This window comes from Gadus morhua, chromosome 13, assembly GCF_902167405.1.
Source record: "Gadus morhua chromosome 13, gadMor3.0, whole genome shotgun sequence".
NCBI classification, from domain to species: Eukaryota; Metazoa; Chordata; class Actinopteri; order Gadiformes; family Gadidae; genus Gadus; species Gadus morhua.
Genome location: NC_044060.1, coordinates 9300580 through 9323116, shown reverse-complemented (window position 1 = coordinate 9323116; position 22537 = coordinate 9300580). Strand labels below are relative to the sequence as shown.

Below are 22537 nucleotides of genomic sequence, written 5' to 3'. Positions count from 1 at the left end.
ACCTTTCATTATGGGATGTGATAAACCACAGTACTTATTACGTTCAGACAGTATTTTGTGTGGGACGTGTGAGGCGATGGCTGAGTGAGACGCCGTAGGACTTGGATATGAACAATTCAACTTGAGAATAGGTTGCTTATTCTAAACATGTGAACGGGGTTCATGACCTCGATATCCTCACCTTCAGGACAACAGGCAACATGTAAACTAACAGAGGTTGTGATGATGCTCCTTATTTTTAACTTCTTAGACTTCAAAGGAATAACTTCACTACAGCTTTGGTTTAAGAGCCTGGGATATCATGGACTGGGTTCCAGATAGTTCTGGTCATTTTGACTTTTAAAGTTTGGTTTATTGTGTAACCACTCTGTCTCCAGAGTTTGGAGACAACAGTTCCAGTATGTCCCCTTAACATTGCATTGGGTTAATTGGTTAAATCAGAATTTGATTAAACAGAATTTAATCAGAATGAGAAGTTTGGAATGCACGTGGAAATAAGTGAACTTTTAACCCTTTAATGCATGGTGAATACATTAGTGCATGAGAGAGTATGAAGAGGACTCTTATAAGTCCTTGTGAATGAATGAGTAAGAAGAGGATGTGACACAGGTGATGGTGAACCTCTGGGAGACTGAGTGACAGTAAAAAGAGGATGGGACTGATGCTGAACCACATCAGGATCCTGGTGAAAGAGTGAGAGTAAGAAGAGGACTGGACTCTGGGTGTTGGTGGGTCAGCATTGCTACAACTTTAATCCCAAAACTCTCTGCAGAATCATTACATCATCTCTCTTAGCTCTAAACGATCTTAACAAAATAAGTCTAATAACGCATATCATTCAATAAGTCTTTAACTCTTTAATTTACAATTCTCTCTCGACTGTAGTGTGTTTGACTCTTAACATCAGGAATATTTGTTTGTCGGTTTCAAACGGACAAGAAACGCACACCCACACACCAGTGGTCAGAGAGTCTGACCAGACACATGTTCCCGGTGCACACACACTCTCGCTCTCTCAGGTGATAGTTACAGAGGCACTTTGACCCCTTGTGCCCAGAAGACCACAGAGAAATCCGACTTTCATTTGGCTTAACCTTAACCCCAACCCAAACCCCATCCCCAGCACCCTGAACCAACATGGAGGATTAACAGACAAACAAACCAGTTCAAGCTGGTTCAATACCAAACTAGTTCCGACTGGTTAGCTACCAAACCAGTTTGAACCCGTTCAGACTGGTTATATACCAGTTTAAACCAGTTCAGACAAGTTTTTACCGGTTATGACCGGAGGAGAGACAGAAGAAGAGAGGATCAGCCCACAGTGCCCCTACTGGAGGGAGTGGATTCTCAGTAAAAATCACATCTCTATACACCCCCCCGCCACACAGTTATTTTTATATACAATTACACTTTATACAGACAACTGCTCCCTGCACGCACTACACACCTCACCATATTTCTATGTGCACGTGTAAAGGTGTTTATATACGTGGGTGTGTGTGTGCGTGTATGTGTGTGAATAGGGGTGCGTATGTGTATGTTGCTGTAGCTGTATGTGTATAGGTGTGTGTGTGTGTGTGTGTAGATATAGGTGTGGAGGCGTCTGTATAGGTGTGTGTGTGCAGGTGTGCGTGCGTGAGAGAGTGTTAGGTGGAGCTGCTCTTGGGGAAGTTGGGATAAAGGACCGCCGCTGTCACAGCAACCATCACCACGACGACGGGCATCCAGGACCTCCAGCGACCCTGTAGGACCCGCACAATAAAGTTAACGGCATTCAACTGATTTTGACAAACACTTCCCCACCAGAGAAGCAACCCGGGAGCAGGAGGAGGAGAAAGAAACGAGAGATTAAAAAGGGAAGAGATGGACAGCAAGCTCATCCAATTAAATCATGCCATCAAGCAATCAGGAAAGCGGAAAATAACACGTGATGATATCAAGCAACAAGCCAAGCGAAAGGGGCTTTGGGGGAGGGGAAGAGAAAGACAGATGAACAGAGAGAGAGAGAGACAGACAGTCAGAGAGGATGTCTGGATCCTGGGGTTACTGATGAGGGAGGGCTCAAGGGATAGGTCATGTGACAGCATGAAGACAGGTTGACAGTTGGGTTAATTAGAAACCAACTCAGCATTCCTGACACGACATCGCACTCCTCCGACATGGTGACATCACAGCAGCAGTCAGCAGAACACCGGCTCTGAACACACCCCGCCATTAGCCCTTTGACCGTGTTCTTAAAAACCCGGGTTCAGCCTCAACCACAGCTGAAGACAAGACAGCCGGACAGATCGGCAGACAGACAAACAGACTGACAGGCAGAAGGTTTAGTGAATAAAGCTCAAATCAACTGAGAAATCGGACCGACATGATGGAGATGTAGAGATGGTGGTGTGAAGGAGCAGTAGGCGGGGCAACACTGTTTTAGCCAATCAGAATCCAGGGGCTGGTTTCCAACACTTACCAGGTTTAACCTGGCTTATAGGCATATGTGGTGTATACATATATAGTTGTGTACATAGGTTATATAGGAGTTTTATATATAGATATATAGGCTATATAGGGTTATATGTAGCAAGATGCAACCGTCTGAGTCAGGTTACTTGATGTAGAACACCTGCAATGTGTGGACAGATGTTGATGTTGTATTATTGTAATGAGTTTTTTGTATTTTTTGTAAAATTCTGCTGCTTTTCAGGGGCCTGCCGGGAAGCTTTTGTAAAGAGTCTAATGTTATTAAAGAGTAAGGGTTAGGGTCCCTAATAGAGTAAGGGTCAGCCCAGCTTGAATGGTTCCCCTTTATAAAACAGAAAAAGGCCCCTGGATTGTGATGGCGAGCACATGTTGTGACGGAGACAGCAGTCTGCGGCGTGTACCTTTCTACCAGAACTGGCCAAACAACCAGTAGAGCAGAACCAGAGCCAGACCTATGAGAAACGCCTGGGCCGGCTGCAGCCTGGAGGACTAGGGGAGGAGGCACACGTCAGCCTGAATCACACTCAAATCAGCCCCAATCCAGCGTCAACGCACCAGAATCAGACTCAAATCAGCAGGATTCGGCCTGACATCAGCCAACATAAGACTCATATTACTGCGGATTTGGACTTGAATTAATTCAGCCTGAAGTTAGACTTGGTTAAGTCTGAAATCAGACTCAAATCTGTTGGAATTAGCTGACATCTGTATGATATCAGCCCAAACCAGACTAAAACCTGCCCAAATCCGCCTGAAATCAACATGAGTTCTAGGGGAAGGAATAAAATCAGGCAGAAATCAACATGAATTCAGCCAAAAATCAGACTCAAATCGAAATCAGCCATCATCCATATGAAATCAACATGGAGGATCAGGGCAGGAGAGGAGGGACAAGTTCAGCCTGAATCAGCCTCAAATCAACATGGAGAACAGCGGCTGGATAAGCAAAATATAGAGCTAGATAGAGATGTATACAGCTAGACAGATACAGCATCACCGAACTGGATAGATATATATAGACAGATAGAGCTAAACGATATAGATTGAAGATATAGATAGATAGATAAATAAATAAACACAGATAGAGCTTAACGATATAGATGAAAGATAATAGATGATAGACAGACAGACAGACAGACAGACAGACAGACAGACAGACAGACAGACAGACAGACAGAGCTAAACGATATAGATGAAAGATATAGATGATAGATAGAGATATATCGATTTGTATGATTTAGACCCATCTAGATGAGGACTGATCGAGGTAGGCCGAGCTAGGTAGATATAGTTCTGCATGTCAGAGACCCATCTAGACAGATGGGTCTGTCGAGCTAGATAGATGGATGCAGAGAGAGTAGTGGTACTGACGCTGGAGCTCCTGGCCTGCAGGACTTGGAGGGAGGAGCGACACTGCTCCAGCTCCCGGTGGATCAGGACCTTGTCCTGCTCCGCCTTCTCGTAGCGCCTCCTCAGGTCCACCAGCTGCTCCTGGGTCTCCTCATACTGACACACACACACACACACACACACACACACACACACACACACACACACCAATACATATATACACACCCACACCCACACACACAGACACACAAACACACACGCTTATCTCTCGTCCGGATGTGCGTGTAGCTTTCTTTGTAGGCTGTGCGTGTGTGTAGCTCCCTCTTCAGGGTGTGTGCGTGCGCGTGTACCTGTCCCTGCAGTCTGTATGTCTGGTTGTTTGTGTGTGTACCTCTATCTGCATGATGTGTGCATGTCTTTCTGCAGTTTGTGTGTGTGTACCACTCTCTACAGTCTGTTGGCGTGTGTGTGTGTGTGTGCGAGTTCCTGTCTCTTCATGCTGTGCGCACGTCTTTCTGCAGTCTGTGTGTGTACCACTTTCTGCAGGCTGTGTGTGTGCGTACCTCTCTCTGCATACTGTGTGAGCGTGCACGTCTCTGCATGCTGTGCATGTGTGTGTACCTCTCTCTGCATGCTGTGTGTGTACCTCTCTCTGCATGCTGTTTGCACGTCTGTTTGCATGCTGTGTGCGTGTCTGTACCTCTTTCTGTAGGCTGTGCGTGTTTGTCTTGGCCTGGTCCAGCAGGGTGTGGAGGTTGGAAGAGTCGAGGAGGTGCTGGTTCTCCAGGGAGCCCAGGCGCTGCGTCAGCAGCTCCTCCCTGTGCTCCACCGTCTGGAGGGAGGAGGAGAGGGCCTGGTGCTGTGTCCTGCTGCTGCACACACACACACACACACACACACACACACACACACACACACACACACACACACACACACACACACACACACACACACACACACACACACACACACACACACACACACACACACACACACACACACACACACTTAGAAATGCAGCTCTTGGGTGATTTCCCAAGTGGTTTTCCCAGGCAGAAGCACAGCTCATTGGACATTTAGGGAGGCCATCGCTATTGGACACATTTTGTCCCTGGCCTCGCCCACCCTGCTCTAACAACAGACACCCACAAGGAGAAGCCTTTCAAGATGGGTTAGCGTTCACACATTTATGCAAGCGCCCCTCTCTCTGCTCCTCTACCCTCTGATCAACCTGCTGCCCGTCTGACATATGGGTGTATGTACCTGGTGAGCTGGTCCTCCATAGTTTGTAGTTTGCCCAGCAGCGTCGTCCTCTCTGACCTCAGGTCCTCACACTCCTTCTGCAGGGACGTACCCTGACCCTGCAACATGTCACACTCCACTGGAGGGGAGAGAACAGCGGAATCACTACGCATCCAAACTGCGCTACATCACTTTAGTTCACCTTCAAATTATTATTTTTTTACATAAATATTTTTACATATATTTTGGACTTCCTTGGGAATTAAAACTGCTTCTCTTACTTTTGTTCAGCATTTCCCATTATCCCCGAAAGTCTAAACGGCACCCATTTACTTGACTTCCTCACCCTGCAGGCGGTGCGTCTTCTCCCGGAGCAGTGCATGCTGGACGAAGGCCTGCTGTAGTGTCTCCACGTCCAGCTGGTAGCGTGCGGCCGTGCTCCGCCACTGCTCCAGCTCGCTGCAGGCAGTCCCCAGCTCCACCTGCAGGGCGCTCAGCTCCTGCTCCCGCTCAGCCCCCGCCTCCTCCAGGGAGTCACGCAGGACGAGGACCTATCACGGCACACCGCCAAACGGTGAGACCCCGCCCACAACTCCCCCCCCCCCCCCCCCCCCCCCGAAACACAAACCCAGTGATAAAACAGACACCCCCCTAGGGAAAGCTAGAGATGAAATCGGATCCTATCAGATATGTGTTATGGATGCTCGCTGCCTAGGCAACGTTTTGTTTGGTAGCATTCTTTCATTTGAGGTGATCTGGCATTCCAGTCTACACAATGTTGTCTGATCGTGTCTTATCGCGTGTGTCTGCGTTTGTGTGCGTCTGTGTGTGTGTGTGGTGTTCCTGCAGGTTGCGTGTGCGTGTGATGTGGGTGTGTCTTGTAGCCATGTGGTGTTCATGTCATGGTTCCGTGTTGCGTGTTGTGTGCGTGCAAATTGTACGTTTTGCGTTGTATGTGTGCGTCGTATGTACATGCCATGTGTGTGTGTACATGTGTGTGTGTACATGTGTGTGTGTGTGTAGATGTGTGTGCAGTGCGTTCTCGTCTGGCACCTCCTCCTGGGCCAGACTCAGCTCCTCTCTGGTGCTGCAGATGGTCTTCTCCCTCTGGTCCCTCAGGGACTCCATGTCCACTTGCAGCCGGGCCAGCTGGCCTGCACACACACACACGAGGTACACACACGGCACAGGACGCGTCACGCACAGACACAAAACATGGCAAAAACACATCTAACACTTAGAAATATAATATTTAATGTGTGTACTCACTCTGAAGGTACTGGATTTGTTTCGTCGACTCCTCAGTCTGGTGGCTGTTGTTCTTCCTCTCCTCCTCTAGGAGAGCTACCACACACACACACACACACACACACACACACACACACACACACACACACACACACACACACACACACACACAATTAGATAGATGTTAACAGTAATGGTAGTAGACAGGTGTTAGCCGTAGTGCTAGTAGCTAGGTTTTAGCAGTACTGCTAGTAGCTAGATGATAGCAGCAGTGATAGCAGCTAGGTATTAGCAGCGATACGAGTGGCTATATGTTAGCAGTAGTGCTAGTAGGTGTAGTACTGGTAGATGTACTGCTAGTAGCGTACCTTGTAGCTCGAGGCAGCGGGTTTTGCCTGTGTTGGCTAGGTCCTGGGCCTGCAGCAGCTCTCTGTGGAGGTAGTGGATCACCTGTTCCGTGTCCTCACAGTCCAGACCGGCACGTTGAAGCTCATCTACACAGGGAGTGAGATATCATTTTATTAAAATATACTTTAAACTGATAAGAGCTAACAGACTAGCTGATAGCAAGCTAGCCGATGGCATGCTAGCATATAACGGCCTAACTGATAACGGATTAGCAGATAATTTACTATTTGACTAATAAGAATTTGGAATTACCGGTATATCACGCCTTTCGTAGTAGCCAAGGTCGCTTGTGTACTATGGAAGCTAATAGCTGGCTGACTTAACACCTCACTGATCTACCTAGCTAGCATACTGAGCTGAAGGCTTCCAAGTCAGAGAGTACAGCAGCGTTTCCATGGTTACCTCTGAGAAGTGCTGCTCTGTTCTGCGGTTCGTTCAGATCCTGGTCATCCATGTTACCATCTACACACACGCACAGACACAGACACACACACCGCAGGGAGGGAGAAAGGAAGAGAAGAAGAGGAGATAAAGTCTTTGTCCGTCAAACCTGAACTTCTCTAAGACATTACCCGGAGGAGCTGTATGTGAGAACCCAAATGTCCCAAACAGTTGGACAAGACATAAACCAGCGGTTTTCCTACCAGCTCCCTACAACAACCCACGTTGGTGGAGTTCCCCATGCAGTGTTTTTACAACAATGACCGCCCACCAGCTAAGTCCCGATACATAAACCTAAAGAGAAACGTATAGCCCCCTAGTGCTGCTGTGATGGTGCGTGGTGTTATGAAAAGAATCACACTTATCAATAAGTGGGTTCAATCGTATGCAGTTTGAACGTCAGTTGGTTTTGAAGTAAGTTGTGTGATGTTGTGTGACTAAAAAACCCAATCCCCGTTATATACAGTCTGTCCAGCGGTATACACCCTAAGGCACTGTATAAATTACAGATTCAAACAGACTTACGATGTGTATGATAGAGTTGAGAACGAGTACTTTGAGTACTTGCCGAGATTGGTACTAGCACCACGGCTAAATGTTTTGTGTATTCAATTGTCATTTCTGGTATATTGTAGCAAGTATGAAAACCTAATCATACGTGGAACTAATACAAATATTACTGGTACCAACACAGACACCAATACTATCTTTTTACCCGACATGGTAAAAACAACCGATGAAGGTGTTTTTGAATACTATAATAATATTTGAATACTTCCGTAGTACTAACCCGAGGTGTCGTCACTGCTGCGGTCTTTGCTGGGACTCAGTGTGTCTGACATGTCCGATTCTTTAGCGTCTACACACACACCACACACACGCACAAACAGTTTAGGATTTTGTGTTGGTCGGCCGTACCACTGTGTATGTGGTTATAGGAATGCTGTTGTTTGACACAACTACAGGTCTAAACAATATATGGTCAGGGTGAGTGAGGGAGAGAGACAGTGAGTAAGAGATGGAGAGAACGCACAGAATGAGGTTAGGTTTCAGGGTTGGTCGGGGCATACCACCATCTATGTGGGTGTAGGAATGTTGCTGTGTATCAGGACTATAGCTCAATACAATAGATAGTCAGAGAGTGAGTGCGGGAGAGAGATTGAGAGGGAGGGATGGAGAGATAGACAATGAATGAGTGAGTGAGCCAGACAGAGAGAGAGTCAAAGAGACATTTCTGGCCCCTAACCCCACAAGACAGAAGATGTGAGCTTGTTCTGTATTGTGTATTGTGTGGCGTGTGGTCTGTGTTACCTCTGAGTGGGTCAGGACTAGCCAGACTGTCATCTTCTGCCGTCTGGTTGTTCTGCAGGTGAGCATCAATCACTTCTACAAACACACACACACACGCACGCACGCACGCGCACACACACACACACACACACACACACACACACACACACACACACACACACACACACACACACACACACACACACACACACACACACACACACACACACACACACACACACACACAGTTGCCATTAGGCCACTCTGACACGAACTAGGCATGCGTTTGTGTTGAATTCTCTGTTCATACCCTCAAAGTTGGACAGTTTATGGATCGAGGTCCCGACTGCCTCCTTCAATTGTTTCACCGCTGTAGAGAGGCAAAGAGGAGGGGAAGAGCCAAGAGAATAACTTTAACAAGTAATTCATTTTTTCTTTTTTAAAGATTCAAAGTTTCCTAGTTCAGCTGATCGGCTGGTGATGTACCACTTCCGAGCAGCTCAGACCAGTGATATGACCTAAATACAACCTCCAAAAGGCTGTTCAATTTTATCAGACAATGGACTCGTCAACCAATTAGTGAGCAGCAACAACATGACCAGGTATTATAGTTCCAGCCGGCAACCAATCGGTATGTGAGTATTAGGCACGTTTACAAGCATGAAAATGCTTACCTGCTCGGATAAATCACCACAACCACAACCTCCATACATGTATGCATACGTGCGTATAAATATGGTAAGCATATGTGCATGTGCAAGCCTTTGTCTGTGCATTTGTATGGCCACGCCGGCATGTGGATGCGTGTACATGTTTGTGGGCGCATGTATACTCGTGTGTGCATGCTTGCAAGCCTGTGTACGGGTCGGCAGGCGGCAGTAATGTACTCACGCGAACACACAATTTGTTGAATTCTGTTGTCACCTCCACTGTTATTAACATGACAGTTATCTGCCAGACAGAGAGAGAATGTACTGTTACAGAGAAAGAGAGAATGTACTGCTGGAGAGAGGATGTTGTTTTACAGAGAGAGTATGTACTGCTAGAGAGAGTATGTTGTGTTACAGAGAGTATGTCGTGTTATAGAGAGAATGTATGCTGTGTTAGAGAAAGAGCATGTACTGCTACAGAGAAAGTATGCCCTGTTATAGAGTTTGTACTGTTAAAGTGATAGAAGGGGTATGTACTGTTACAGAGAGAGTATGTTATTTTACAATGAATGTCTGTGTCCGTCTCTTTTACAGATAGCGTGTACCGTAACAGAGAAGCAGAGACGGAAAGAGAGAAACAAATTCGACGCAGAAGGAGAAAGCGATAAGACAGATGGAACATGCAGCATGCCCTTCAATCGGATGATACGCGTCTGCAAGATGCAATACCCAGATATACCACTGGGAGGCAGTACTTGATGTATGCATGTATGACATGGTATGGAAAACCACAGAGAGACAGGATAGAGACAAGAGACCGGGCCAGAGAGAGAAATACGCTACATGTAGGTATTTAGTGAGGCAGATGTGTGACTGCCCCCTGGTGGATGAAGTGGTCTAACCCCGTAGATGGATTCTGAAACAGCTTTTCTCTTTATGCATGGGTGAATACTATAGCACTACAGAAGAGACAGACACCAAAATCACTACTAATGAAAAATCTTTGATTACCACCACCACCACCACCACCACCACCACCTCGGTGAAATAACCCATCACCATGTTGGCTCAAAGGTAAAACCAACCGAAATCATCATCTTCACCATAGGAACAAAGCCACCACCCGTGCTAGCTCAGGTAACGATAAAACCAACCCCCATCATCCTCATCTTCATCAGCAGCAGTCTCAGCCTCATCAGTGTCCGTGTCTTCATCCATGTCCTCCGTTAGGTCCTCATCTTTCTTCTCGCTCTGATTGGCTTCTGGAAGCTCCTGTAGCTGGGCTCCCGAGGGCCCCTCTTCTGCTCCCGCTGGCAGAACCAGGAAACACACGGGTCACGTGACCATAACTCCCTCAAAGCAACTGACCCGGTGACCAATCAACTAACAGACCAAGCTCAGCCGTGACAGAGTGCAGACCTCAAAGAGAGTGGGCCACAGACGCATCAAGACCAAGTTCGACGGCTGAGTCTGACCGCAAACTACACCCACTTCAACATCACGTGGTGACTATCATTCTCCTTCAGAACCAATCGAAGATCAACACGTTGTGGGGACCAACAAAGCCGGTGATAAACAGGGGTGTGTGTGTGTGTGTGTGTGTGTGTGTGTGTGTGTGTGTGTGTGTGTGCGTGTGTACGTGTGTGTGTGTGTGTACGTGTGCGTGTGTGTACGTGTGCACGTGTGTGTGTGTGTGTACGTGTGTGTGTGTGTGTGTGTGTGTACGTGTGTACGTGTGTGTGTGTGTGTGTCTACATGAGGACGAAGGAACAGCGAGGACAGGGCAGGAAGGGGTCATGCACGGTTAGTAGAGGATGAGGTTAACGTTAGGGGCCACACTGGCCGGTGCATTGACAGAGACAGTGAGCATGCTCAGGACCGACCACTCACCCAGACTGGTGGTTTCTTTAATACTTCTCTCCTGGAGCTGCTCTAAACGCACTACACACAGCCAGGGGTAGATAGAGAGAGAGAGAGAGAGCGAGAGCGAGACAGAGATGGAGAGAGCGAGACAGAGAGAGAGAGAGCGAGAAAGAGCGAGAGAGAGAGACAGAGGGAGAGAGTAATAGAGAGCGAGACAGATGGAGAGAGAAAGAGACAGAGACAGAGACAGAGAGAGAGATAGCGATGGAGAGATTGATTGCTTTGGTCACCAGATGCTTATTGTCTGTTTGTCTAGGGATGATCCATGTATTTTTCTATATGTGTACGGTAGTTATTATAGTGTGTGTGTATTTTGTACCATGTAGAGTCTTTCATTGGGGAATAGGTTATATTGTATAGTGTGTATTTATAGAAATATAGTTCTATTTATGGTGTGTAAAGTTTGAATAATAAATGTATATCTCTCTAGACTGTAGTGCAGACAGCCTCTCGTTGGTGAATTCGTTGTACTGTACAGTGTGTATATATATCTCTGTACCCTGTAGTGCAGACAGCCTCTCGTTGGTGAAGTCGTTGTACTGTTCATTATGTGTGTATATATATATATATATATATATATATATATATCTCTGTACCCTGTAGTGCTGCAGACAGCCTCTCGTTGGTGAAGTCGTAGTACTGTTCATTATGTATATATATCTCTGTACCCTGTAGTGCAGACAGCCTCTCGTTGGTGAAGTCGTTGTACTGTTCATTATGTATATATATATATATATATATATCTCTGTACCCTGTAGTGCTGCAGACAGCCTCTCGTTGGTGAAGTCGTAGTACTGTTCATTATGTATATATATATATCTCTGTACCCTGTAGTGCAGACAGCCTCTCGTTGGTGAAGTCGTAGTACTGTTCATTATGTATATATATCTCTGTACCCTGTAGTGCAGACAGCCTCTCGTTGGTGAAGTCGTTGTCCGCCTGCAGAGCCTCGATGCGGGCCTGGAGAACCTGCTCCTTGTCCTCCATCTCCTCCAGCCTCCCCTGAAGCAGCCTCTTCTCCTCCTCGCCCCGCTGGGACAGCTCCTCCTGGGCCCCCTCCGCCAGCTGCACACACACACATGATGTATAGTATACACATTACACACAGACACAAACAAAGCGCAACTAAAAGTGTGTGTCTCCGTGTGCGTGCGTGCGTGCCTTGATCTTGTCGGCCAGCTCTCTGATCTGGTTGACGGCGGCGTTGTATTTGTTGGCCAGCTCCTGCACCTCTTCCTGACTCCTCTCCGACTCCTGCTTCAGATGGGTGCACTCCTCCTCAGAGTTACTGAGAGAGCGCTGGAGGGGGAGGGGGGGGGGGGGGGGGGAGGGGGGAGGGGGGGGTTACATGTGTATAACATACGACTTGTGTTATGCGTGCTTATTATGTTGGCACGTTTCATATATGCGTTTGTTATACGAGTTGTGTGTGCGTTAAACGTCCCGTGTGTAGGTTTACCTCCACCTCGGCCAGCTTGCGGACCACTTCTATTTTCTCCTGCAGGACTCTCCTCAGGGACTCCTTGGCGGTGGTTTCGTAGTTGTGTTTGTCCTCTTGGAGCGAAAGCAACTCCTTCTTTATCCCCTCCTCCGTCTGGGACTGGAGAAGAGGAGCAGAGGGGAGGAGGTTAGATTGGCTGAGGAGAAGGATACGTGTATGAGGTGTGTACTTGGTGCACAGCCTTGAGTATATATTAGATGCATGTATTACCTTAGAGTAAGCTTGTAGCTGACTACCCATCACCTCCAGTCTAGAGAGGAGGCGATCCTCATCGATCAGAGCCTGAGACAGACAGGCACACAGGGAGGGAGACAGACACACAGGGAGGGGGACAAACAGACAGACAGACAGACAGGGAGGAAGGGGAGGAGGAAGACAGACAGACACAGAGATAAAAGATAACCGAAGGGACAGACAGACAGAAAGTTTAGTTTAGTATCAGATAGAGGTTGATATTCCCTAATTCCGTTGATAGGGGTTGAGTCAATGCATTCTCTATGGCCATGTTTCTTAAACCATAGGTCGGGATGTGAAATAGATCAAGATCCAGTTCAGTACTGCAGTTGTTTGGTCCTGCAAACACACCGTATTGTGGCTTCCAAGATGAACATGTTTTAGAACTCTGGTCTATGGATGTGTTGCAGTGTGTTGCTGGAGGACGGACTGAACTCAGAAACATCATTCTGACATCTGTCAGGATGATGTCTCAGTGGAACGGTCATGAGCCAATCAAAATTATTCTACAGCTGGTTAACTGAATGACATAAGACCCCCTCGTTGTCTTCCTGCAGTGACTGACCCCGGCCCCTCCCTCACCTGCCAGCTGCTCTCTGAAGCCTCCTGGGTGTTGGCCAACAGACGTTGTAGCGTAGCTAGCTTCTGCTCCAGCATCTGCTCCCTGTGTAAGGCCTCCTAGAGAGACAGAGAGAGACAGAGACAGAGAGAGAGAGAGAGAGAGAGAGAGAGAGAGAGAGAGAGAGAGAGAGAGAGAGACAGATCTTAAAGCCTTGAGTATTTAACTGATAAAGTATTCAGAAGTGAAATATTGTTTGAGCATTGAATTATCAAACTAGAGTAAATGCACAAAGAGGAAGAAAGTAAGGAACACAAGACATGAAATAAAGACTCGGACATCAGGACGGCTCAAAGCAGTGTGTGTGTGAGAAGAGGGCGGTAGAGGATCAGGGTTTTACCTGGAGGTACTGGGACAGCTGGAAAAGTTCCTGAGAATACATACTGGGCGTGTTCGCAGCCACCTGGAATGAATATAAAAACACACACGTTCCCTTATCATGTTTTCATAATTACACTTATCTTATCCATGCCTGCGTGCGTGAGTGAATATACTGGATATTAGAGCTGTCAGTTAAACGCGTTATTAACGGCGTTAACGCAAACCAAATTTAACGGCGTTAATTTTTTTATTATTTTATAAAAAAAAAAAAAAAAAAAAATTTTTTTTTTTTTTTCTTTGGCTCAAAACAAAGAAGCAGTAGCCTGACTGGTATGTTCAAATGACATTTGTTCAAAGCAGTCGTTTAATTGCACTATAGGCTCTTTTTGTGTATCGTCCTGTTTTGATCAGTGTATATGCCAATGTTGTTATCATTAAAAATCATTTGCACAAGGCAAGCCGATGCACTTCACCATGTTGATAAGAGAATTAAAATGAGAAGAATTATGGGACAAAAAAATCAAGGGATATTTAGCATAGAAAAAGAATTTGTGATTAATCGCGATTAATTAGAGTTAACTATGACATTAATGCGATTAATCACGATTAAATATTTTAATCGCTTGACAGCTCTACTGGATATATATAGTGTGTGTGTGTTTGTATATAGATATTTATTGCATGTATATACCATGTATATATGTGTATATATAGTGTGTATCTTACCTTGTCCACGGGCAGAGGAAGAGGAGCTTGGATCACACTGGAGGGGAACAGAGACACGGCGTTGGTTACCGTAGAAACACAAGGGGGGCTACGACACCTGCCGTAACTATGGTGACAGCAGCTAGTCATGTCCGTTTTAAGGGAGGAATTCGGAACCAAAACGCTGCTACTACTCAACATGCCTCAGTCACATGATTTCAAGTCACCATGACAACCAAGGTTAGATAAAAGTGTTAACGGACCTTTCGCTACAAGGGTAAGGTTTACACTCTGTTAATGTGTAACGCGAGAGTGAGCGGGAGAAACCAATATCTGATCAATATGTTTATCAACATAAACATTAACTTTCAGGATCCAAAAGGGAGAGTTCAGAGAACACACACACACACACACACACACGTGGTTTATAAAGCCTATTACAGCAAACAGGTAATATGTACAGTACATGTACAGTAAGCACACACAAATGCCCACAATGTTGTGGAGATGTATATTAAAAAAAGACAAACTGGATCAACTGAGATTGTACTCTATTCTACCAGACACATTGTCTTTTGAAAAAACTCCATGACAGGGCTAAACCACAGGTAAACGTTGGAGATGCATTTTAAAGATTTTGACCGCTTAGGGCCCACAAGGAATTTAAGACAGGTGCCAGAAGTAATTTTCGATAATTAGATCAGGGATAAGATAAGTGATTTGCAAACAAATAATTCAAACGTATACATTGGCTTATCATCTTGCAGTGTATGACTCGTAATTGCTCGTCATTATCGAAATAGAATAATTGCGCTATTCACAGTAATGTTGCACCAGCTCGTCTTGCGCTCGTGTTCCTTCAGTGCCCTAAAACTGGAGAACGCGTGGGGGGGAGGAGGGGGCGGGCAGGTGGAGAAAAGGCTCCCCAATATTATGAATTTGGACTGCAGTACCCATTTTAAACACTTGGTGTCAATATTACAAATTGTAGCATTAACATTAGTAGGCTATTCATGTTGAGGTGAATCTGTGAGCGGCTATATTTGAATAAATGTATTGTATTTGATGAGTTCATATCAAAATAAGATATAGCCCTTCAAACTAGTGGTTACCATAGACTAAAGTTGAGGACATATAGGTGAAATAGTTTTGTGTTATGCACAAGTGACACGGTGACACCCTGACACTACCATTCGTTTAAAGCAGTTATAACACTGAAAATAAAAAAAGTACAACTAATACAATAAGCATTAAGTCTCATCTCTCAACAGAGAGGGAGGTGAGGTATAGGATCTATATATAGACATGGAAAAAATGCTCTCTGTTGAGAGAGGACTTTCGGCTTGTTTGGGATCCCTGGCAGCAGAGTGGGCCGGCTTGGGACCACCAAACAGCAAGCCGTAAAGCTAAAAAAGTATAAACGATTAGCTGTGGACAGAACCGAGAGAGAGCAATGCTTGCATAGTCCTCACACGCTTTTTTGCTGCGCTCGTGAAAGCGAGGATGTTCTCTCGGAGGTTGGACGTCTGTTACGACTTAGTTTCGAATCGTTTCGGAAATGTGTGACGCCGTCGGAGCAGAGTTGACTGATACTGAGCGTTAACGAATACTGAACGTTAACTGAACTGATAATCTAACTGAAATTACGCTTGTCCGAAATTTGAACTACTTGCTGAAGGAGAGCGGGGAGTTTCATTTCCAGGACTGCCTTCATGGCTCGCTAAAGTTAAAAACAAATGTAGCCACATTAGTCAGCCAGAAGGGAAAAGCCAATGATGCCTCAGCTGATCTTTCCTTCCGAGGGGAAATGATGCAGCTATTTAAATGACGGTTTAAATTGTAAGGGGTGCAAGCGTATAGAAATGACCATGCTCAACGTTGCTTTAGAAGTCTAAACATTCTGTTGTTTATATGCCTTATAGGAGACCCAAACACGGAGATAAAAAAAGCGGAGTATAGCGAGTTGCGAGTTGTTTGCATCCCTGATAAATAAAGTTGTGTTTTTGTTGTATAAATAAAGTTGTGTTTGACTTACTCTGCTCGTCGACGGGCTTCCATTCCATCTGGCAGGAAGAGCTTGAGACCAGACACGATGCAGCCATGGGTGACTATAAGCACACACACACACACACACACACACACAAATAAGCTTGATTTAATTCAATTTGAACCTAAAGGTTATAGGCTGTAGACCTGGCTTGCTACACACATGGCTATCTACACACCTGGCTGGCTACACAACCGGTTGGCTACACACCTGGCTGGGCTACACAACCGGCTTGCTACACACCTGGCTAGGATACACACCCGGCTGGGCTACATACCTGGCTAGGCTACACACCCGGCTGGCTACACACCCGGCTGGCTACACACCCGGCTGGCTACACGCCCGGCTGGCTACACACCTTGGCTGGCTAAACACCTAGCTACGATGTCATGTGTTCAGTGTTCCATGTCAGACCTTTGCGTGTGTTCTCCGTGACGTCGACCCCAAACTGGATGATGTCCCCAGAGAGGAGTTCGCAGGGCGGACTCTCCTCTGAACCCCGGCTGAGGCGCTGGCTGTTGATGAAGGTTCCATTGCTGCTCTTGGTGTCCTGGAGATAGAACTGGAACAGAGAACCACCGGTTAGTAAGTCAGCGCTAGCAATCCACATCTGGAATTGAAGCTTGCATATTTTATCATCTTGGGCGGAGCCGATGGATGCAAACCTAATACGGGCAGGAGAGCCCCTTCCAATGATTATTACGGTAGTGTTTCCCAGCCCAATACCGAATGCTGATAGAACCGGCCTACTCGTAAGAACCAGTCTACTTATCTAGAACTACTTTCACCAACTAGTCTAGTACCTGTACCACATCAGCATATAGATACTACTTGTTAGCCATTTGTATTTATCTCCAAACACTGATCGACTCTGGCTTATAAAGTAAAGTGTAGACTCGCTGATACGCAGTTTGGTGACCCGCCTGATGTTACATCTAGCATTGAAAGACATCTCAAACAGAACCATCTAGCATACAATATGCAACAGATAAATATAGCATCATATAATGGGGACATCCACTAAAGAACATCAAGATATCAGACCAAACATCACAGAATAATCATGGCGATTCATCCAAACACACATGTCGTTAAACTACATACAGGCAACCCAACAGTTATGTACAAGCCTGCGTCTGTCCCTTCTTCCAACCAGATTGTTTTTCTATTAGAATTTATCCTTGGTTCAAATCATCTCTTCACCTCAGTCTCACACATTTCATTGCTCAAGGACTTAACCGTCCTTCGGAAGACAGAGCGAGCGCCAGACCACACACACACACCACATAACAGATTAGGGGGAGGATGACTGGCTGTACTCTGTTCCTTTAATTGAACGCACGCACACACACACACACACACACACACACACACACTTAGGAGTAATGGCTAAATAGTGCAGAGTTTAGTTAATGTCGCCATTGTTGAGCTGCTGTGTAGTCCACCCCCAGACAGCAGGGCTATGGCGGGAGGTCTTCTAGCTGCTAGCCCAAGAGGAATGCTCTTAGCGGACGTGTGACACCGTAGCTGTGCTAGTGTGTTGCACAAGTCAGTCTTACCAAACACACCTCCAAGTCATGTTACAACTACTTCCTCCATACACACCTTGTAGGGAACTTACCTCATCTCACACACACACACACACACACACACACACACACACACACACACACACACACACACACACACACACACACACACACACACACACACACACACACACACACACACTAGAGGCCAAGCCAGCAGCTCATCACTCTAAAGCCCAGCTCATAGTCCATTACCCGTTTTGCTTTTTACACATGCTTTTGAGTTGGCAATACTTCATCAACTTACTTTTTAATCAGATCATGACAGCTCAAACAACAATTCTGACTTATGACGCATGTTCAGAACAAGCCCGTAGGTTTAGAATTTTTTCACAGACCGATTACAGAAAGCCAAAGAAAAGTGTTTGAAAAATGTTGAAGTGTGAGTGTCAATTGGTTGTCAATAGGGAAGAAGAAAAATTATATATAGAGGATCATGCAGGTAGAGAACTTTACAAACCAACGATAACATCCACACACTGAAAAGGCCATTGACGTGGCCCGGGTAATTTGCTCAAATCCAAAAGTACTGTGGGTCGATCAGAAACCTAGGACGGTCTAAACTCAGTGCCACCGCGGGCCGCCTCTACTATGGTTTGGCCGCAGCAATCTGCCCACCAGGAATTGTACCGGTGGTCCTGATGGCAAACCCGCTACTGACACAAGGTCATGAACGTATTCATATTTCCAAGGAAGGATTACCATGGTAGTTATTCCGAAACACGCACACACACACACACACACACACACACACACAAAAGTGTTAAGTGTTTCAGAGGTAGCTTAACACGTCTTCTGTAGTTGTTTATTTATATTTCTGTGACAAAGAGCAGCTCTGACCGAGTTTGTATGCAGATGGTCGGATCCAACTGATTAATAACAACCCCTAGCATGAACAGCTCTTCTCATGTTAGTTTAGTGATGGCACGGCTAGATATTTAATCGATTATACTCTATTCAACTCAACTTTATCAAGTTCATTATGGTTAAAGAAATTACGTTACACTTTCTATGATGTAACACTTGAATGTTATGAATTCCCATGATTCTTGCAAGTTTTGTGGTTGCATCTATTCTCATGGCTGAATTTAATTTTGGTCTGTTGCTTTGGATAAATATGTCATATTGTTAATATCCACAGCAATTGAATATGAACATTTCTTCAATTACTGTGTGTGTCTGTGTGATATATGTGTGAGTATGTGCAAGTACATGCATGTGTTCCAATGTTGGGGAAAGGATGACGCTGTATTTGGTCTCATTATAAATAGCTAGCCCACACACAAGCAAGCATGCACACAGAAGTCTAGCTTGGGCTTTAAACATCTCACTTTTTCGGGGTCCCATGTCATTCATGTGCATGAAAGCTTACACTAGTTAGTCCAGAACACGGAACCGCTTTCAGAAATAAATAAAATAATCGCCTATCTCCTCAACAAGACGGACAGGCTGTTCAAGACAATGTCAAAAGTACAGCAGAGATTTCAGGGACAGACTTGATATGTGTGAATAGCTTCCAGCCTCTCCTGGGTCAGGTCTAACCTGTTCCCTGCAAACACCCCGGCCAGGAGACACACAGGGATACACACAGGCTGGGAGAGAGACACAAGCTGAGAATAGGCTGAGGGAGGACAGGCGCTAAGGTTAACAGACAGGAAGAATTTACATTTAGACTCAGAACCGCATAGATTTAATTTGTCTTCTCTCAGCCCAAGGGTCTGATATGAACTTGGACCTTTAGGGTCATCCACACCGCAGGAACCCACGGGTGACACACACACACCTTCAGGAATAAAATACTACATGCTAGACATCTCTCGTCTAGTCTGGGGGTGTGCTGTTGCTAACTTGTAGATGAACTCCGGACCATAACATCACAACATGGTGGCATCATAACATGAAGACATAACACTAAAGTGGGGAAAGAAAAGCAGGTTGATTGCTCGAGCTAGATGCAAGTAAGTCCAGTCCACGTTGTGAGGGGACACTGGAGACGTTTTGTACCCAATGAGGGAGGAGACCATAATTACACCTCAACCGTATACTCATTCACTCAAGTTAAGTTCTCACCTTGCCGGTCTTGTGGTCGAACCAGACCAGCGCATGGTTCCTGGAGAGCACCTTGCAGTCAAACGTCGCGTTGTTCTGCGCGGGGCGGCAGCGCGCCACGGAGCGGCCGATCTTGACGGGTTCGTCCAGGTAGACATGCCGCTCCTGGAAGGCGTGCGAGTTTGGTCGGCAGGCGAACACGGCCAGCGCGGAAGGCATCGAGGACGGCTTGAGAGTGTTGCTCCAACCAGAGACGATGGACAAGGTTTCTTGATCCAGAGTGGCGGATGTCTTCGGTTTCAATTCAAAAATAAAAATGATGGGCCCGGTTTTCCAGGCAAGGGGTTGGGCTACTGGTAGACACCTGTAGCCACTAGCAGATGCTCATCTTCGACTGTACACAGCCTCCAACTTTACCCACGACACTAATAACTTATAAAGAATTGTCAGCACATCGTAATGTTCCCCAACCAAGGTTCTTAACGAAAGAGAAAAGTGTGGCGAGACGCGGTGCCATGTGTCACGACATGCACGACACAGTATCGCGATGACAGGCTGGCACACACACTCCCACGTCCATCAAACATCCAGGAATCCGACTCCTGTCACTATGTTCTCCTCTGGCACTCCAAATAACCCGCTGGTAGAGTGTAGACAAATGACAACCAAATGAAACGGATTAGTGAGTTACTAGTTGTGACCTCTTAATGAGGGCAGGTTATCTGGCTGAGCAGTCCACCAACTATTGTTCCCTCTTGGATGCCTTCTGGCTGGCGCTGAACTACCAGTATTCTACAATCTACTTGTCAATTAAAGGAGATTTCAAGCTCCATGACCTTGTTGTTATTATTTCTGAACACACAATCCCTCCACAGTACACCTTATCAAGAGGCTAACGAATGCTAACTAACGCTTACCATAGTCCGCTTTAGAACATGAGCACTGATTCACTTCACTAACGTTACAGTTAGCACACTAGCGCTTTTTCCTTTACCAGTTTTAGCCCTGGTTAGTTGTCGTGGTTGGTTTCAAGAAACCCTTCGCAATGCCTGATTCAGGGGTTAACTGACCCGATGAAGCTAGAATAAGATAGTTGACTAGCTCTCCAAATGACAAGAGAAGTGGCTAACCCTGGCGTCCAATGTATAGCTTCTGGTCTGGAGTTAGCAGCCAGGCTAGTGGAGATAATAAACTTGTTTTCCGGATACTTAAATGTTTTAACGATTTCGTTCGGCCCCTCTCTACCAGTTCGCTTATAGTGTGTGGGCTTAATGCCATTCCTCCCCTCTGCGGCTAAATAGAGTCACGCATATCTTGCTTCGATAAGTAATGTCGCCTGCAGGAGAGCGTTAGCCCAAAGATGAGCTAGCTCGGCTAACTCGCCCGCTCACTGACAGTCTGTGCGCTAGCTCGGCTCACTAGCCCGCTCACTGACAGTCTGTGAGCTAGCTCAGCTAACTAACCCTCTCAGTGACAGTACTGAGTTAAGACGCGGAAAATGAGGCGAGTTTACTTGGCTGCAGTTCCGATCATCACATCAGCCCGTTTGTCGTCCATGAAAATATCCAGTACAAGAAACAAAATGCGCCGACGTCGTCTCTGTCAAGCAGATCCGTGGTCCCCTGGTTAATAGTCTACTATAGTCGCCGTACTCTCCCTGTTTGACGGGAGGAATGTGGAAGAAGTTGTCCTCCGCAAGTATCAGCCGCCATACTGTAGGAAGGAGCAGAAAGGGGCAGGGGCAGTGGCACTGCGTTCACTGGCGTACAATCTCCACGCACTGTTCGCGCACTCTACACGCACTCCTTGCACTTATTTTATTATATCTTCCTTTTTATTTAATATACCGTTCAATTCTTCCCAGTTTTTTTTTTTATTCCTTTTCTGAATCACTATGCAGTACTTGTTTGCTGAAGCTTATTGGGCAATACATGTTTCAAAAGATGATGAACAGGAACAAATACCATGCTTTGACGTTCTTAAACACAATGCCAAAATACACAGAAATCTGGGGGTGAACTTTTACCGGCTCTGAGAAATTGCACCTGTTTCATACGTTGGTCAACAGCTAAACTTGCAAACCCATGACTAATCCGTGACTAGTTAATCTTAAAGACAAATCCCTTTTTCCCTCAACAGCATTTAATGTTCTGAACTTCAGGAATAAAAACTTAAATTGATTCCCCGACGGCCTCGGTGTAGTATTTTGGTGCTGAGCTTATTACCACACTGTTAAAGGCGTATTAAGCTGCTTCAGAGGGTTATTATATCCCTGGTGAATTGATAGCCGAGGCTAAATCAATGCCTAGAGACAATGCTGATTACCCGGAATAAGCAGTTGGTCTACAGACAGGAGACACTCTTGTTGGTCGCTAAAAACAATTATTTACTGAGCAGCGGTACTCAACACAAAATACTGTAAATATTGATTTAATTTCCAATTCAATA

The 22537-nt window shown here is 45.9% G+C and overlaps 1 protein-coding gene across 9 annotated transcripts; it reads right to left on the bottom strand.

Moving 5' to 3' along the window:
- Nucleotides 1–723: 723 nt before the first annotated feature.
- slmapa (sarcolemma associated protein a) lies at nucleotides 724–21839 on the bottom strand. Of its 9 annotated transcripts, none has more exons than XM_030374172.1 (26): nucleotides 20111–21838; nucleotides 16866–17013; nucleotides 16440–16512; nucleotides 14426–14462; nucleotides 13719–13781; nucleotides 13342–13437; nucleotides 12736–12807; nucleotides 12484–12624; nucleotides 12186–12323; nucleotides 11921–12089; nucleotides 10992–11042; nucleotides 10256–10411; nucleotides 9343–9402; nucleotides 8762–8821; nucleotides 8473–8547; nucleotides 7952–8020; nucleotides 7123–7182; nucleotides 6681–6806; nucleotides 6334–6408; nucleotides 6118–6218; nucleotides 5411–5615; nucleotides 5086–5203; nucleotides 4523–4694; nucleotides 3844–3978; nucleotides 2874–2961; nucleotides 724–1742 (listed from the first exon to the last, which is right to left on the bottom strand). In XM_030374172.1, exons 1-25 carry the CDS (start codon nucleotides 20306–20308, stop codon nucleotides 2878–2880), a joined length of 2682 nt encoding a protein of 893 aa, XP_030230032.1. In that variant the 5' UTR covers nucleotides 20309–21838; the 3' UTR covers nucleotides 724–1742; nucleotides 2874–2877. The 9 variants fall into 9 exon arrangements, with proteins under 9 accessions (XP_030230032.1, XP_030230030.1, XP_030230031.1 ...); XM_030374170.1 differs by lacking the exon at nucleotides 2874–2961 and having other exon boundaries at nucleotides 20111–20729; nucleotides 21603–21838; XM_030374171.1 differs by lacking the exon at nucleotides 2874–2961 and having other exon boundaries at nucleotides 4523–4691; nucleotides 20111–21839.
- Between the last annotated feature and the right edge of the window lie 698 nt (nucleotides 21840–22537).